The 17830-nt window shown below is 38.7% G+C and overlaps 1 protein-coding gene across 1 annotated transcript; it reads right to left on the bottom strand.

Moving 5' to 3' along the window:
• Window positions 1-8648: 8648 nt before the first annotated feature.
• LOC138208981 (bactericidal permeability-increasing protein-like) lies at window positions 8649-15551 on the bottom strand. Its single transcript, XM_069167304.1, has 16 exons — window positions 15502-15551; window positions 14169-14279; window positions 13965-14079; window positions 13744-13875; window positions 13474-13629; window positions 13297-13360; window positions 11949-12009; window positions 11779-11870; window positions 11496-11672; window positions 10875-10934; window positions 10625-10792; window positions 10476-10543; window positions 10341-10383; window positions 10194-10257; window positions 9231-9307; window positions 8649-9058 (listed from the first exon to the last, which is right to left on the bottom strand). Exons 2-16 carry the CDS (start codon window positions 14269-14271, stop codon window positions 9017-9019), a joined length of 1422 nt encoding a protein of 473 aa, XP_069023405.1. The 5' UTR covers window positions 14272-14279; window positions 15502-15551; the 3' UTR covers window positions 8649-9016.
• Between the last annotated feature and the right edge of the window lie 2279 nt (window positions 15552-17830).

The following is a 17830-nucleotide window of genomic DNA, read 5'->3' as shown; positions in this document are numbered from 1 at the left end:
GTGGCCCTTAAGGTCAAACACAAAAACATTTCACAGAACACACAAACACATCAGAAAACACAAAAACATTTCACAGAATGCAAAAACATTATTATTTTATTTTTTTTATTAACTAGCTTCTTGTCCAGTTGCTGAAGAGCTCCGTGCTGAAAGGTTAAACCACTGAGTACCGGGACAAAAGGTAATTGGAAAATAAATTAGCATTTCCCAGAATGCCTCCTTCCTTAGTAAGTAGTTTGAAAACCAAATAACCACCATAAATAGACCCACCAACTGACTGTAATGGGTAGAAATAATAGCCTGTTCATTCTTAATGAAGCATAGTTTTGGAACATTCATCAAGACAGATAATCATAACCGTTATACAAAAGGTGGAAAATATCTATCTATCACAGTTACACTTTACATGTTTTTAAATGTTTGTATTTTAAAATTAGAAACTCTTTAAAATTGTGAGTAGGCATGTTTTGTAAACTTTGGACAAGTCCAGGATTGTGTTCACCTGCTGACTCCAGGGCTGTGTCCAAAATCCCTCTCTCGTTCACTAGTTCAGATCTCCCGTCAGTATTAATCAGTACTCAGTAGTGAGCAGTAAACTGAAAATCATGACGCTCTCTAATGGACATTTTGTGTCATTACCTGTCAGCTAACAAGTCGTGTAACAGTAATTTTCACATCTGTAAAATGTGACGTCCATAAAACTAGAAGGGCACTGGGACATCGCAGACCAAAATCTTCCATGATATGTATGTGGATGTGCATTGGTATACAGTGTCATCCTATATCTAGAATGGCCTATTGGATTTTAAAATGTATGGCATGGTGCACCAAATGCCCTATCTAAATTTACTGGGTTGTTCTCTGGCCATTGCTACACTCTTCTACCCAGTTGATAAAAATCGGGCTGATAGTTTTCCCATAATTCTGGTTAGGTTGGGTTAGGTAGTTACTTTATTAATCCCCGAGGGGGAATTTTTTCACTACAGCAGCATACAGGAAGCAATAAGATAATATGGTGACAAACAAAGAAACTATTAATCCCATTTTATTTGGTTCCACTGTGGAATTTCTATCGCTACTGTATGTATTAGTATATGTTACTGTCGTTACATTAATGTTGTGCACTACGTAGTAAACAGGGAGCGATTTCAAACATCGTCTCATCTAACTAGTGAAGAATATTTCCCCAAAAAATGTTGAACTGTACCTTTTAAAGGTGTGACAAAGGCAATACAAATTTGAATTCATGCACATGTAATGTTTACCAACACAAAAGTTAGAAATACAACAGCATATTAAAAAAAACAATACTAAAACTGTACATTTCAACAGTTGTGTGTCAAACATGCTGAACACAAGCTCTCGAAGAACAGAATATAGATAAGCATTATGGATTGGTGACATGAATTTACATTTGTAGGTCAGATATATCAGATATTTCAGAAGTCACAGCACTAAGGACAGCATAAGGACATTGCCTAATGTCTGAGCAGCAGGAGCACATCGGTCAGGGCAAAGATGCTCTGCAGCTCGCCGAAAAGGAGGTGGAGGTATATTTCGAGGAGGGGTTCACACAGAGTTCAGTTCATTCTTTGCAACAGAGACACAATGTCCTTTTTGTCTCCACGGTTGACTAACTAATCCTACACACCGCTGCTTTGAAAAACATTGGAGGCACTGTAATGTTTGTAGTAGCCATTGGACGAATTTTAATTACAGACTCTGAACTTATACAACCACTCTTATTCAATGATGGCGTTTCAACCTCCCCTGGTAAATATTTAGTGTTAATTTAAACAATAGACTGTTAAACCAGTACATTTTTTTTATCAACTCTAGAGAGGCTCATCGGAAACAAATTAAGAATATGGAGTTACGCTCCCTAATGTAAAGCTATCATTAATGCTATCGTTATTTTCTTTCATTATGTGTTCCTAATAACGTGTAGGCTTTTCATTTCAGTGCCACATATGAGTGTGAGGCTGATGGAGAAATCATGCACTCCTGCCCCCTTGTGGCTAAAGGCAGAATTGTGTAAATGAGTTTTACATTTTTAATCATTAAATCATTTCATAACTTAGTGGCTATATATGTATTTATTTACATGATCAATTATATCACACATCTGTCTCCACATAGACCTTTAAGGAAATAATTATAATCATTTTGTACAAATGAAAAAGCAAAACACAGATTATTACAAAATTGAACCGCTGTTTTCAAAGTGCAGGTCCAATACTTAAAAATGGGATATCATCAAAGTGTTGAATCTAGAGCAGCTAAGCACACAAAGAATAAGAGAGCAGTTTTATGGACCCAGCAAGTGATTAATTTGTCATACTCATATATATACTGTATAGGTCTATATATCTTATAGGGCTGAGCAGAAATTGGATGCAAATCTATTTACTAATCTGTCTTCTTCCTTCCCCAGTTACAGTATTGACGTAAACCAACAGCAGACTAAGAATTACGCTCCAAAAATCAATTCATTCAAATAAATCAGTTACGAATGCTTAAGGGGGAAATATGGACAACAGATCATTTGGCATATTTTTAAAAAGCTGCTTGCACAAACTAAACATATGTTGCATTCATACGTTGTGTCACACCCCTAAAAACTATCTCTCGCTCTCTTTTTATAATTTCTATGAACTTGTGTATCTTAAAAATAAGTCTAGGGCATTAGACATTGGAAATGCTCTGGCAGTCAAGTAATGGGATGACACAGATGGCACGAGCACCCTGTGGTCACACTGTGGCCACAAAATACTATTCTTTCCTTGAGGATGAAAGAGCCTCAAGGACATCCTCTCATTTATGTCAAAACAAAACACACACACACACACACACACACACACACACACACACACACACACACACACACACACACACACACGCACACGAAGGACACAAATTTGCTTGGAATCTTAGAAAATCACAGCTTTTACTGGACCCTGTTGAGCAATTGCGTCATTTCCTCCTTTCAATGAGTCACGTGAGTGATCCAGGGCAGCGCAGTGGTTAAAGCGGGTATAGATAATGGATGGATGCAAGTGATCTAATTCCTAAATGGCTGGACAGTTTCCAATTCCGTATCTCCTTCAGACACCTCTCATGCCAAGGACTCCAATTGGTTCTTTGAAGTAATTTGAGCTGTATTTGGAAATTAGGCATCAGTGCAACAGTAAAACGCGCACATCGTGCTCACGATGACCAACCACAAAGGTTTTCACACCAGCAGATACCAAAGAGACAGTTTCAACATAAAGGGGTCTGGCTTCCTCAGAACGGAAAGTCTTCTGACTGAGACAACTGGGATTCATATTTCATGTTTCAAATGTTAATTTCCTCTTTGTGCAAAAGATTTCCTCTCAGACTTTACTGATGCTGGAACTTGTTCCTCTCTTTCCAACCCTAGTTGAACCAGACACCTAATGACGCAGCCATGGTTGCTTTTGTGAGACTAGATCTAAAGTTTAATGCCGACGCAAAGCGACTAACATGCACATTATGACAATATTAACATGCTATTTGGCGGGTATGATGTGCAACAAATCATGTCCATTATTGTAATTTAAAAACCCAAACTAGAGCTGAGCGGGTGGCATAAAGTTTGGTCAGAAATCAAAGAAGTCCTATTGGACACATTTCAACTTGGTGATTTCAACTTTGATAATCGTTGAGAAATTTCACTCAAAGTGATACATTTTAACCTCATGATGGAGCTAGAAGATGACAAGAATCATCATAGTGTAGGGACCATGAAATCATTCATTTATTTTAGCTCATAATTGTTCACTTCTAAGCAGTATTTTTACACCAATGTTTGTACAATGTACTTTTTACAGCCCTCTTCTTTGTATGGGACTTTTTTGTTGCCGTGTTCCCCATCCTTGTAAATATACTGTGAGGCTCTTGGTTTGATTTATTAAAACTGGATCTGCATCAGAACTGGTAATTTTGGAAAGAAATAGGTCAAATCTGATGCAGCTAGATGGTATAGATACTTTGCACATCAATGTGAAAACTTTGTGAGCTAATGGGGGTCTTTCCGGTTGGGAAATGCCTTAAAGTGCAATACCGCTGGTGGCCTCTAGAGGCAAGCTAAAAAAAAGTAAAGAAAAGAAAAATAAACAGACTCCTATTTTAAAAACATTGACTTCTCTTATACTAAGTAAATAATTTGCTTTCCGAAAAGTTATTATAGTTTCATTATCTAAATTAACTTATTCTGCTCAGTGTTCTAATGCTCCTTATGAATATAATTTAGCAAATTAATTAAACATTCAACCTCCAGAGGTATGTCTGAGGGAGTGCCTAACTTTGATTGACGTTGCCAGTATAGGTGGGCTGACATAAAGTTCTTAGTTCTGAGTCAGTTCCACCCCTCGCTCCTCCGTAGCTCGTCCAAATACGGTAACTTCCAGCTCCAAAAAAAACAAGATGACAACGGCCGAAATGCCAGACACGAGGCTTCGACTGATCAACAGACCAACCCTGTCATCCCTCAGCTCAGTATCAGGGCCAAAGTGTGTAATACACCCGTGAGAACACTAGAGGATACTGTGACAGAGTCACGTTTTGCCTCATCTCGGTTTGAAAAGTATGCCCCTCGAAGAAGGGTGTCATGTACAAAGTACAAAGACTGATAAAGCCTGTATGGGGAGGAGTGCTATTCGAGTCCATGAGAAAACACAAGTCAAAGCTGACTTCTTTTGAGTAACATAAGTAAGTTACTTACTGTACATAACATAACATATTTAACTTATTGCTTTCATCCTCATAGAGCAACTGCGTATCCACACCAGTGGAGCATTAGCAAGTCATACTCTTACCCAGTGCTAGGTGATAATGATTGTCCTTTAATCACACGTGACCTTGGTTGCATCTGTTCAGCATTATTATGTTGCATAAGCATCTGTACTAATTCTGCGCCAAGTCTCTGTTCAGTTGTGGTTAAATATGAAGCTGCTATGCTTCTATGGAGTCCATTATTTCAAAGAATATTGAGGCTGAAGGAAGTGAATCTTTTAAAATACACAAATATATATTTGAAATGCATGTTGCTCTCTCTAGAACATGACCATTCACCATCGAGGTCAGTCAATATTTCAACACTTGCTGTACTTGCCATCACGTCCCTTCAGCATGAAACACAGATACAGTTGGTGCGCGTGCTCTTGCGTGCCAGTGGTTGTAATTGGAAAGAAGCTAGATGTGAGTTAATCTCAGTTTAATCAGTTTAAAACAGTGACACCCTGTATGAATCTATTTTGTTGTTTAAATTGTCGATAAGCTCAATCAAGGCTCATAAAACACTCAGGCTTTACTTAAGGGCATCGTTGGCACGGCAGAGAATGGAAGTCGAAAAGTTTCTTTACAGAATCATAAAAGAGCCTCGGCCTCGTATTGACCGACTTCCTCCCAGTGAGGTTGTGAACTGGTCAGTGCATCAGCCAGTGAAGAAGTGAAGTGAATATCAATCAGGAAACTCTGGGCCAGCAGAGTGATGGCTGAACACACACACGCAGAGATAGAGAACGCAAGACTGCTGGGCGGTGCATTGACTTGGAAAAAAAACAGTCGGGACCGAACCTCGCCCGTCGGGAATCGAACAACTTTTAAATGTGAAGTTGTACTCTTGACATGTACCGCAAGTAAGTCTATAAAGAATTTTGCACGCATCAGTCAACATAGATTTTCTGGATAACAAATACAATGTAAATATTATTCTGCAACTTACTCCATTGCTACCGCTGTAAAACAGTGAATACATTGTTTATAGTCAGAACATCTGCGGAGTGTGTCGTTTCACTCTTAAGACTTTGATCCCATTGGTCTGATAATATTTTGGAAATCTAGGGGAGCTGCCTGATTGAAGTATTTTATACCCGTTTAATTAGAACAGTGCTAAACTAGAAGTTAGCCGACTCAGTCAGTGGAAGCCATACCCAGAATGCATTCATCTAGCCAGCGAGTTCATGTCTTACCAGACACAAGATTTAAAAACTCTGGGTGCTGTAAATTCCCACATTTATCTAATGAGATAAGTTTAATCAGCATCGGGTGAACTCATTTGGCAAGAGCTTGAATGTAGCAAGCGTTCATTTATATGCAAGTCCTCCACGACAGGTTTAAAGCCCCTATTGTAACATCTTCCAAAGCTTTCTGGTTCACATAAGCATTTGTTTGTGTTAAAATGAGAATATCGAGGTGAAAATTGGAGCACTCGGTGTGAGGTTTTGAACTCCTTCATCTCAGTGTTCCTGGAGTCTGAAATTCTCTAAGTTCTGATTGCATATAGACTCGATGCAAAGACGTGACTTGACGATAACAAACTTTGCCTGGGATTATGAATAAAGGTAAAGACACAGCTTGAGTTGAAAATGACAAAAAGTAAAAGGAGGAAAAAGACTTAAGGGTAATAAAGAAGAAACCTGAATTCCTGATGAGTTACGGGATCATTTGAGCCTCTCTCAACAAATATTTTGAAACAGTTAAACCTCCAGCAACTCCATAGGTATACAAAACAACTTTGTAGTCACGCCAATGTGTTTCTGCCTATGGCCTTCAGTCAGGTTAATCATGAAACCCATTGCACAGATTCAAATTTGTCCTTCTCTGTTCCCATTGGAATTAGATGAAGTTCAGCTTTTAGCACACATTATTGTCAGACAAAAACAGGCCTGTTTCTTGTGGGGTTTTCACGTCAATGCATTGGGTATGTCCAGCAACTGGAAAACAATCAGTCACGTCAGTAGAAGCGAATGTAGTGTACGCAATGTTTACCGCTGCAGAAAGCAGGCCGGCCCTTAGTAACGACCCTAGCAACAGAGACGAGATATTGTCCGTTGTATTGCTTTCTCGAGATCGTTTCTCAAACTGAATAAATACAGCGCATAGAAACACCAAACTGCTTAGCTAGCTCAATCATGTGGTAAGTAAGATATAGATACTGAAAGCGACAAATAAGGACCAAAAGAGACCCAATTTTGTCAACTGGGTCACATTTAATTGGCCTATATCAAGTCCACACAACAATATATTATATGATTAATTTTAATTTGTTATATGATTATATAATCAAATTATATAAAATAGAATTTCCAGTATATATTCCTATTGAGGAGTTGGAGTGATATTTCCAGTGATGAGCAGGGTGTGCTGTTATGCTGATTTCAGCACAATCCAAATGTTTAGTTGACGAATCAGATTTCTCGGTCTGAACTACTTGTTGTATAATGTTTCTATAACAACATCACCCGAATCCTTTGCCCCTGTCATAAATCCTACAGCCTAGAGGCTGCTGTCACTTGTCACATATGCTATTTTAGTGCAGCAGCTGAAAGTGTTGGTCCCAAGTGGCAATCAGCAGTGACGTCACCCATTGGATTGTGAACACTGATTTTGAAGCCTCGTGTTCGGAATTTGCTTGTCCCAAGCATTTTGGAGCTGGTATTGACCATATTTGGGTGAGTTGGGAGTGAGCGAGCGGGACATCTGACTCGATCTAATTGGACACCTGACAATAATACCTTCCCGCCCACTGGCTGTAACCTGACTGCACCACAGGCCTGTCAATCCAACAGACACGCCCCCCCCCCCCCAAAACTTGTCTTTTTGAGGCCTATTTTACAGTTAATGATGGGATTATTTTCAGATGGACGGCCAGAAAACTAATCTGGAAGACTCAATTTAGCGAATTATATACAGAAAACTTTTGGAGAAATTATATTGACTAAGCATTTTATGAGAGAAGTTGAATGGGAGTCTATGTAGCCGGTGCGGCATCCGGAGGTATTACAGTTTAAGGTACTTTTGTTAGAGCTGGAAGCTACGTACACTTTTATATGCAGTCGATGGTTGGTCCCTAGCCTTAATCCTCCCACAACGTAACATCTAATCACAGGCAGAGCATCGTACCCACTGATCCAATCGAGGACCAGCCTTGTTAAAATGTCTGTTGACCGGTCATTTTTTATGGAAGGTCCATCTTAAAAAATACAAGGAGGGAATTTGCTGTGTTCTGTCTGACCACACCTTAAAGGGGTCTAATATCGCTTAATAATGAACTTGTATCTTTGCATGAACATGATTGTAGCACAATTTATCAAAGATTTTACAGTATATTTTTTTATGGTAACAATCTATACATCAAATTTGGCTGTGAGGTGAACGTTCCCTCATTTTTTTTGGTAGTTATTAAAATACCTTTTAAAGGGTTGTAGCTCATGAGATTTTAATTAGCTTTATAGTGTATGTCTTAAGAACCTTTGTCTATTTCTTTTTTTTTTTTGTCACAGCTCAGCTCACTGGTTTAAAGAGGGTGGGGCTTTGTGCCATACAAGTAAAAACCATTACACCAAAGATTCCAGGGGCTTTAAAGGTCCCCTATATTACACCTATTTAGAGTTACACACACACACACACACACACGTTTATGTTGAAAAACAAATATCAGTTCACAGATTTTTATCATAAATCCCTGGACTCAAGCTGGAGTCAACTTTAAATATTAAATGCTTGTCCTTTTTTTTTTTTTTTCCATCAATTTAAAACGTACACAAAAACATGTTTTAAAGTGTTTTTAAAACCTCATCCCAAGATAAAGCTTTTCATTCCAGAAGTTAAGACGATGGCACACCTTTTAATAGAATTATGTAGAACCCATGTCCACTTGTGACATCAACGAAGGGGTACGATTACAGCAAGACAAGTTTTTTCTTTTTTTTCTTCCCTACCAGTCAGTGGGAGGAGGACTAATGCTGTTGCTCTCTTTCACAATTCATGTAGAAAATTTGCACACGGTTAATTTGACAGAAAAACAACATATAGAAAGCACAACATTTTAAAGGAAATCTGAAGATCTGTATTTGTAATTCTTGTACAAGTGATACTCATTCAGTATTTCTTTGAGTTTCCTGTCTGTGGGTGGAACTCTGGCCATAATTTTGCTATCACAGTGGCATCCCACAGTGCAGAAAAGAACCCCGGGATTTTGCAGGAATACAGTTCAGCCCGTGAACTGCACATCAGTCCCGATCAGCATGTAGCCCTAGAGAAAACAGTTCACAGCTTTAAGATTTTGATTTCAGTTCAGCTGTTAGAAGTTTGATGTGTTTTCTACCAAGATCTTAATGTCACATGATATCTAAAAATTCCCATTATAGAAGAAATGTAACGAGTAAAAAACCGTGTTGTTTTATGGAAAATATGAAGTCTCTGACCTTCAGGACCTGAAGCTGGGTGTTCACAAGCTTCATATTTCCAAATGTAGGAAGGGGGTATCCCTTAGCAAGTTGAACTGTGAAGTCAAATTCATAAATTTAGATCAACAAATCACAAAAATCCAACTTTGCAAACAGCTCAGCGATATTGTTAACTGAGCTTGTATAATACCATCCAGCACAGTTCATGCACTGAGTGCAGCTTTAAATATTCTTACATAAAATGAATCATGAAACATGAAAAAGAAGTATAATAACTGCAGCACACAAGATTAAAACAAAGTTTAAGACAATCGGTGAGTTTACAATAACAATTTTAAAATAAATTAGATATTAAATTACACACTAGAAGTGTTTAAAGTTAAGAATGAATACGCTAACTTTAACATATACACAGTTGTGTGGAGAGAAAAATGAAGCTTAACAGTTCTAATAATTTCGTTTACATAGTTTAAAGCTAAATATCCTATTTAGCCTGAGTGTGGGTAAGGACAGTTTGTAAATTAGCAGACAAAGGTCCGATAAGGAATCTGCAATATACAGTAGATCCTGACCTTGCTTCATTTAGAACTTTGTACATAAAGAATTTTCCAATTAATTCTACGTTTACTCAGGCACTGTACTGAAGCCCTTGTACTTAACTCGAGTATTTTCGTCTGATACTTCAGTTCTTCGCCACCACACTTGGGAGCAAAATATTGTGCTTATAACTTTCAAATAATGACCCAGTCCAGCCGCTGTTGTCAGAATGCAACTTTCAGAGGAAATGTGAGACTGTCATTCTACTGATACGTCAGCACACCCTTCCTGGGGCTTTGGCCCTGCTGTCAAAACATAACTGAATATCCACTGAGCAAATTGTACCCCTGGGAAAGTTTCTGCATGTTAGTTATCGTGGAAATTAAAGCTCCTGCAACCTTTGGTTGAAAAGCACTTGTACAAAGTGAAAATTCAAACACTCACCATTCAGTTTGGGTATCACCACCACATTAAGGACCACTTGGAAGATGCGGTTGAGGGAGCTAACCTGTAGGTTAGGTTTAGGATTAGGGTTAGTCGTTTATGAAGATTGCCTCCACACTGTAACTTGGATTAAAATGCAGCTCTCACCTGAAACGCTCCTACATAACTTGTGCCCACGGTCAGAGTCATTCTGTGCAAATTAGGGAAAATTAAAATGTGAGGTTCATCTTCATAACGACCTCTTGGCCCCATTTTTCGGAGCTTTATTTTTTTGTTACTCACTCGTTGAGGGTGACAGCTCCAGCCAGCCTCATTCCACTGACAAACAAACGGGCGCTGACGCTGGTCTCCTGTTGAGACAACGGTTGAAAAGTTCAAGTGTTTTTCTAAATAACACGACAACCTTTTATCACATCATCTGTGTAACTCACCAAGTTGAGGACAAAAAGAGGGGAAAGTGTGGTGTTGGGTTGGATAGCGTAGGCCGTCACCGTGGCAGAGGCCTGAACTGTCGCGTTGTTGGGTTCAAAAGTGATGATGGGATTTTTCACCGTCTTCACCAACAGTTTCACCATCAGCCCCGGATATTGCTTGGCAATCTAAAAAGAAATAGACGGACGCAGCTGACAAACTGCCAAAGACGTTTATACTTCTCATAAAATCTGTGAAATATGTTTTCACCTGCGGGATGAAGATTCCAAAAGTTCCGGTGTTGAGTCGGAAGGGAGAGGATTGTGGGATCTGTTGTAACAGTGCAGGAAAGTTTTTTAGATCAGCGTGAAGTCATAAAAAAATAGGCGTGTTTGGGCTGTGGTTCTCAACTAGTGGGAACTATGCAACCCAAGAGTGGGTAAAAAAATAAATACAAAAAAAATACTCGATACTTTAGAAGGACATGCATGTTCCATGAGGTAACGCAGATGCAGTAACCGAAATGCTTCCAGCGTTGTCATGAGACAACCAAAACTAATGTCCTCATATCTATAATTAGCTCCCATTGGCGCATTTGTAAATAGGAAAAAGATGAAACAAGTCTGACTTTAATTTTCTGTTTCATACACTTTAATGTAGGTTACTGAAACTTCAGCAGTTTAAACTTCTATATATATACCTTTCATTTTATTAGGTTTGTAGTCTTAGTTGCACTTTTGTTTTTTGTTTTTTTAGGTTTTATTTGATGGTTTTTAAAAAAAAAAAATGTTTACAGAGCATGAAGTCATTGTGTGTTACATTAGTTTTCTGTGAAAAGGTTTGTGTCCTGAGGTTAGACCAGTGGAGAGCCACCAAGAATCGGCAACGTACCAAGTCGTCAGTGACGTACAGGCTGAGGACTCCGGCCTTGTTGTAAACGAAGGCTGCAGATTTAGCGGAAAAGGCAGATATGCCGATGTTCATCATGTTGTTGGTCTTGGGCGGCAGGGAGAAGGCTGTGGAGGAGAATGGAGGCTCCTCATGCTTCGCGATGTTGTAAAATTCACCCTGAAAATGGACGGACATATAAACAAAATGTGATACGAGAGTTTATTTATAACTATACGGTATCTTTAGATCCTTCTCGAATATGTAGCAGTGCACAATTCTTCACCTTCAAGTTCAGATCCATAAAAGAGGTGGAAACTGTTGGCGACGACACCATCGAATATGCAATCTCTGCGTACTTGTCCACCTTGGCTACAACTGTGATAAGATAGGAAGTCACTGGTACGTTCAACATCAGTAAAACATCTAGGTTATTGTAGAAACAGGATGTTTTACCATTGAGAGTTTTCAGCTGACCGTTTAAATCGGATATTGAGTTGGACACCAGAGGGCAGATCTGTATCAATAAAAAACAGAAAAACTATATTTTTAGTCACCAGAAGAAACTTGGTATTATTCAGTGATTTCTGACTGGAGAAAGACATTCTTAAAAGCTCCCAAAAATACATATTCTCAGCACTTCAGAATTGTTATCAGTGAACCAACAGTAGAATAAAGACTTCTCTAAATGAATATTTCATCCACAAATACCGCTATCTTAGGTCTAATTTTATTTAAGATTACTGAAGAGAGGGAAACAATTTTGATATACTTATATGGCCAATATTGTTAATATATAAACTGTATGTACTGGTCTATACTGTATTACAAAAACTGTAAAAGTCAACAAATTACACATTTCTGTGACGGCTACACATCCATAAAAGTAAATACACATTTTCCTTAGTGATCCATTCAGTTACACTATGAAACACTTGTGACAAATTTATGTAAAGGAGGCAGAATATTTTGCAGTTTATTGTCCACTAGTGTACTATTAGAAAAAAAAAACCTAATTTACCCCAGGCTTCTTTTTCTGTGTTGTGTAAAAATCATTTTCATGTTATCGAAGATATACCCAGATACCTTTTATATATTTTTGTGTCGTTAAGCTCTAGTATCAGTGCTTACTTTAGGCCTCGTATGATTTTGGTCCTGTTTCATCCATAGAGTATTTCTGTGTATCTGTTGCGTTTTCGTTTGCTCCTTTTGTTTGTCTCGGGCTTGATTCCAAGGTGCTGCAACTGCTTGCACATACAGCTTTTGGCGATGAGGGAATCAAGCGTATTAGAAAACTATGGAAGCCTCTTCTCACAATGAGGTGAGATGCGTATTGTGAGAGTTTTAATCTCAAATTGAATCAATGGTTCAGGAATCATGGGAAAAGTATTCAAATGATGAGCAGATTACAAGACTTTATTTCTTTCCTGCTAATTTAAATTATAATATAATTTAAAACAATGTATCACTCAGTGGGATTTTCATTATTATGACTACATCTCGCTGATAATACTTTTACTCAGAGGACTTTTAAATGCAGAATTCTTAGTTTTTTTTGTTTATTAACTTATTAATGCTTTTACTACATGCACTCTGAGTAAGTCCCCCACTTCCTCTCTTCGCCTCAGAGTTCCTCAGTAAAAGTTGTTCTGAGCACCTTTATGGACAATCTTAAACCCACAGTTAAAAACCGAGCTGCATTCGGGAGGATTCCTTGTGGTAAAATACAATACTGTTGTGAACGTGACCCCAGAAACGAAGGCTGGGCCTCTTGAGTGCAGCAATGAGGCTGGTGCACCCTCACCTGTTTCTCCATAGCTTTACGCAAAGCCTTGTCAATGAACTTTTTGAACAGATTGTACAGCCAGCTGAAACAAACCACAAAAGAGGAATATGCAATACTTCAGACGTGACAAGTACAACTGGTAAAACATCTTTATGTCTCTTCAGATGGGTTCAAACATGATGGGCTTTTTCTTACCTGGCTCCACCGTGGAACTTGATGCTCGCGCTGCCAACAGATGCTGCGCAGTTGACACTACTGACTGCTGGTCGGCCTGTCTCATCACTTTTGATGGCAGTATTTGTAGTGATAGTAAGTCCTTTCACATTCAGATCAAAAGAGCCTTTGTTCTTTCTGTTGAGAGACAGAGATTGCATTTTTTTTTCTTTAACTAAATGGATTGCATTTAAAAAAAAAAAAAAAAAAAAAAAAGTAAATGCACTGTGGAAGAGCTTTTTTCTCCCTTACATTCTACGGAGGTACTTCACCCTCCAGTTTCCATGCAGACTGATGAAGGCATTACTGATAGACAGTCTGACTCCAGTTCCCGGCACCAGAGCCACCACAGACTGTGGTAATCCCACGTTTACTATCTGCAAGCTAGAAGAAACAACATTTTTTTGTAAAAGCAGTAATCATAACAGTTTCCAACAGATATTTGAGGCGTGTGGAATAAAGTGGTGCCTTACTTTGACAAACTATACTGGACCTTGCCAATGGGAGACACCCTCTGTTTCCCTGAAATATCTGGGATCTTGACGGATTTGAGTTTCTTCTGAATGGAAGCAATGCCCAGTTGTCTGCCTGGCAAAAGTCAAGAAAATGTAACGATGAAATTCTGAAGGGATCAGTGCTTTTTGACTAAAAGTGGATTACTTTGCGACATGCTTTACCATATTCAAGGCCCTTTTCTGTCAGCCTGACCTTAACCCCAGGATCGGTGCTTAAAGTTATCGGGATGAGAGCCACCAGAGCCAGCCAACAGCACAGGAACATCTCGACTCCTACGAGATAAAGAACACGATAATCAGCAAAGTGTTACAATTCGTTGAACATGGAGCTGTAAACCAAGTCTGTTATTACCAGACTTAAATTCACTGTGTGAATATATGGGTGAGGGTACACTCTATCAAGGGTTGTTTCCAGTCGTTGCATCTTAATGGGGGTAGATTTCGGGTTCATTCTGAAACTGTTGGTGCAACCCTTAAACAATCAGTATTGACCAATATACCGTTAGTTGTGTGCTGAAACTCGACATTGTTGGAACTACTGAAATGTCCTCACACATTGGGGCCATCCCCCACTGGTTGTTGATTGGTTTGCCGTTCGGACTGGATGAGCAAACCTTTACGCAAACAAGGTTTGCAGAATATAATCATTGTTAAAACTGAACCTGTTCACAATATTCAGGCAGTTAAGCAACAGGGAACAGAGCAAACGTTCTGCTTTTGTGTCTTTGGCATTTTTGATATTTCCCAAGCAATTAATCGAGACTTCCTCTTTTAGAGGTGTGATGTTTTTATTACAAAGTGACAAAAGTGGATTGGAAGTAGAATGCGGAAGTGCCTTAAAATTCTATGCAAGTACAGTGGTTGATTAAATCACTTTTCACTACCTTAGGTTGGTTGGACAGGCCTGGTTTCGTCGAGGCTCGTGAAAGGGCTGACTGTCATTGCTTCTTTTGAAACCACATGACCTCTGATAAGTCAGCAGGCAAGCTGGATGTTTATTAAATTAGACTGAGAAACAAGACCTAGTCCACAATTTTTTTTCTGTTGCAAATATTTAAGTCAGTGGAGAAGTGTTACAGGCGTTACAAATTGAAAAAGTACTACTTTTAAACTTCATAAGTATGGTGTTTTGAGCTACAATTCTAATATCTCAGTATGAGAGAATACATATGGCTTTAAATCTCAGCTGACACGTAATACTTTTCTAGATTGTTCGGATCTTAACAAAGGTCTAGGCACATCATTAAACGACAAAATGTGACTCAATTTGCAATATTTTAGTTGTACAAACAAAACCGAATGAACCGGACACGTACGAGTTTTTCTCTCCAGGGACCTTTGTTTGGAATATTTTCAGATATTACACTTCATTCTCACAACATTTGACATCTATGTGGTAAATATCTGGATCATCTTTATGCACATTTAGCGTCAAGCCTCAAATCTCTACAAAATACTGTTATCATAAACAACGAACACACACACACACTCTTACCTGGAGCAGCAGTTTGTCTGGATCGGACGATTTCGCCTGATGTGACTGAGTCAGAGTGAAAGGAAGAGAGAGGCACATGGCTTCTAATTCACTTAAATATTGAGGAAGTGAACCCAGCAAAGGAAATAACCGCGCAAACGTCAGCAACCTCAAGAGCTGACATGTCTCTTGATCAACTGCCCCCCCTGCTCTTTTATTATCTCTTAAAAATCACAAGACTAACGGGAGTGGAGAAATAAATAGCTTATCTAAATGTTGTTTACATAAAGAGTAAGTAAAAACTACTGCAAAGCTCAACATTGGTGGAACAAGTTTTTGTCTACAACTTTGGCTCTGTCTGTGTTTTTCCTGGTTTGGCTGGTTCAGTTACTTGTGTGAATTTCCAATAACGAAGCTCCTTGTCAATTTGTAAATACTTATTCAACAAATTCTGCTCCCCAGAGAGTATTGTTTGACCTGTTATGCAAGTGTAACAATGGCAAGTATTAGATATGATTATGAAAAAGCAACAAAAAGCAACAAACGGTGTATTTATCATATCAGTCTGCCTATACTTCTGTTTTACTCTGTGCGAAATTTTTAGTCCTTATTAATATTATCACTGCAGCATATACCGTTAAATAATTCAGGTTAATTATTCTATTACCTTTAAAGAGCTTTTACATCGTAAGAGAAAAAAATAGGCATGCCCCCACAGGGTTAATGTGCAGCACAATGACAATATCTTCCTCCTTGGAAAATAGGCCTTTGAGTGTTGTATTATTTTACAGTTTTTCCTTTTTCAGCAATTAGCATCACAACACACACAGCAAAGCATGAATAGAAAGTAAAGTCGCCCTGCTCTTGACAGGAGCATTTCAACGTTTCAGATTTGGGTGTAAAACTGATGGCAGTGACTTTAACTGCAACACGATGGCACTTGTTTTATCACTGTGTAGAACAATTTAATAACTGTCAATACAAATTTATGTTACTTTCTCTTCAAGTCCAGTAGACGTTTTCACCATTTGTTTCACAACTTAAAGTTGAGGTCAAGTGTTAACAATAAAACCATTTTACACTAATCAATAAAATTGTATATTTAGTGCAAAATCACCATGGTTGCATTTTACAAACAGAAAAAACAACTACATTAAAATATCAACGTCAATGAAATTTCAAAATGACATGCTATACAAATGCATAATGGACTGACTGCAATCTTTATCAAAAAAGGAAAGTGAACTAATGCTCACAAAAATGACAGATAAAATCAAATAAGTATGAAGTGAAATAAATATTGGCCATAAAAACTCGGGTCAAAAACTAGGCTGAATCAGCATTGAAAGATAGGTTTACAGGAAAGTCTGATAGTGCTGTTGCTGATCCGTAGTGTCACCCAATGGCTGGAAGTACACATAACATTTCCCCCCACACCTTTGGTTCATCGATTTCCGGACATGTTCGTCCTGGCGAGATCGGATCACAAGTGGCCAGCGAAAGTACAGGTGGAAACGCACTCGGGACGCATTGCAAGACCGCTTACTCAGCTGGCGCCCTCTGAATATCAATAAAAAATAAATGCAGCTCCACGTTCCTCTGTTCGTATGTGACCCGGTGTGTTACAGCAGGTTTGCTAGTTTGGGATTTCTTTTCCTCCATTCATTCTTTCACCTCATCTGATCCCCGCCTGCTCTTCTTTATTTATATTTAATCTCCTGTGTGATTCTGTTGAGTGTAGCTGAACTGTAGCCGACTGACAGCAGGAGAAACCTACTGCAAACTTACATTGTGGAGCAACCGATTAGTGAATTAAAAACACGCAGTCTCACCGGAGCCTACTCTGAGTTTATCTTTTTTTCTTTTAGTTAAAATTGTGTAATTTCCAATACGCATCAAAACCACAGCTGTGAGAGCCGCCGCCCCCTTTGATCCACAGCAATGTAAACACGCTGGAACAGTGAATTATTCTGACCTGAATCATTGGGGTTCTGATGTTCAGGTTCCTGTTCTTGTGCTTATTTACTTGCATATTTTCGTGACGTGACATACATGTCCAACTGCATATAGAGCGGGGAAGTGAGATCCGATCACAAGTGCTAACCAAAGACGCATGTGGAGACGCATTAAATGCCAGTTGGAAACAGATGGCCTAAAGCTGGCCACCTTTGATCCGATCTCACCAGGAGGCATATGTCCTGACTGATAATGCCAAATGGAACTAGGGCCATTGTTGCAGTCAGTGTATTTCTGATCTCCGACAAATCAACGCCAACACATAATAAATTATGAATTAGCTTAATTACTTTATGAAAGATTAACGTGTAAGTTGACTGAATGCTGGCTAAAT

This window comes from Embiotoca jacksoni, unplaced genomic scaffold, assembly GCF_022577435.1.
Source record: "Embiotoca jacksoni isolate LCO1_2020_lvr unplaced genomic scaffold, fEmbJac1.0.p SCAF_1, whole genome shotgun sequence".
Lineage (NCBI taxonomy): Eukaryota > Metazoa > Chordata > Actinopteri > Embiotocidae > Embiotoca > Embiotoca jacksoni.
The sequence above is the reverse complement of the archived record's forward strand: the minus strand, read 5'-3'. Positions and strand labels throughout refer to the sequence as shown.

Excerpts from the sequence above, each read along its gene's own strand:
- LOC138208981 (XM_069167304.1), bottom strand. The coding sequence starts at position 14,271 with ATGTTCCTGTGCTGTTGGCTGGCTCTGGTGGCTCTCATCCCGATAACT. Across the intron at positions 13,630-13,743 it reads GTGAAGTACCTCCGTAGAAT|AAAGAACAAAGGCTCTTTTG; the intron begins GTAAGGGAGAAA and ends GTCTCTCAACAG. Across the intron at positions 9,308-10,193 it reads GGTGATACCCAAACTGAATG|TTCAACTTGCTAAGGGATAC; the intron begins GTGAGTGTTTGA and ends TTGACTTCACAG.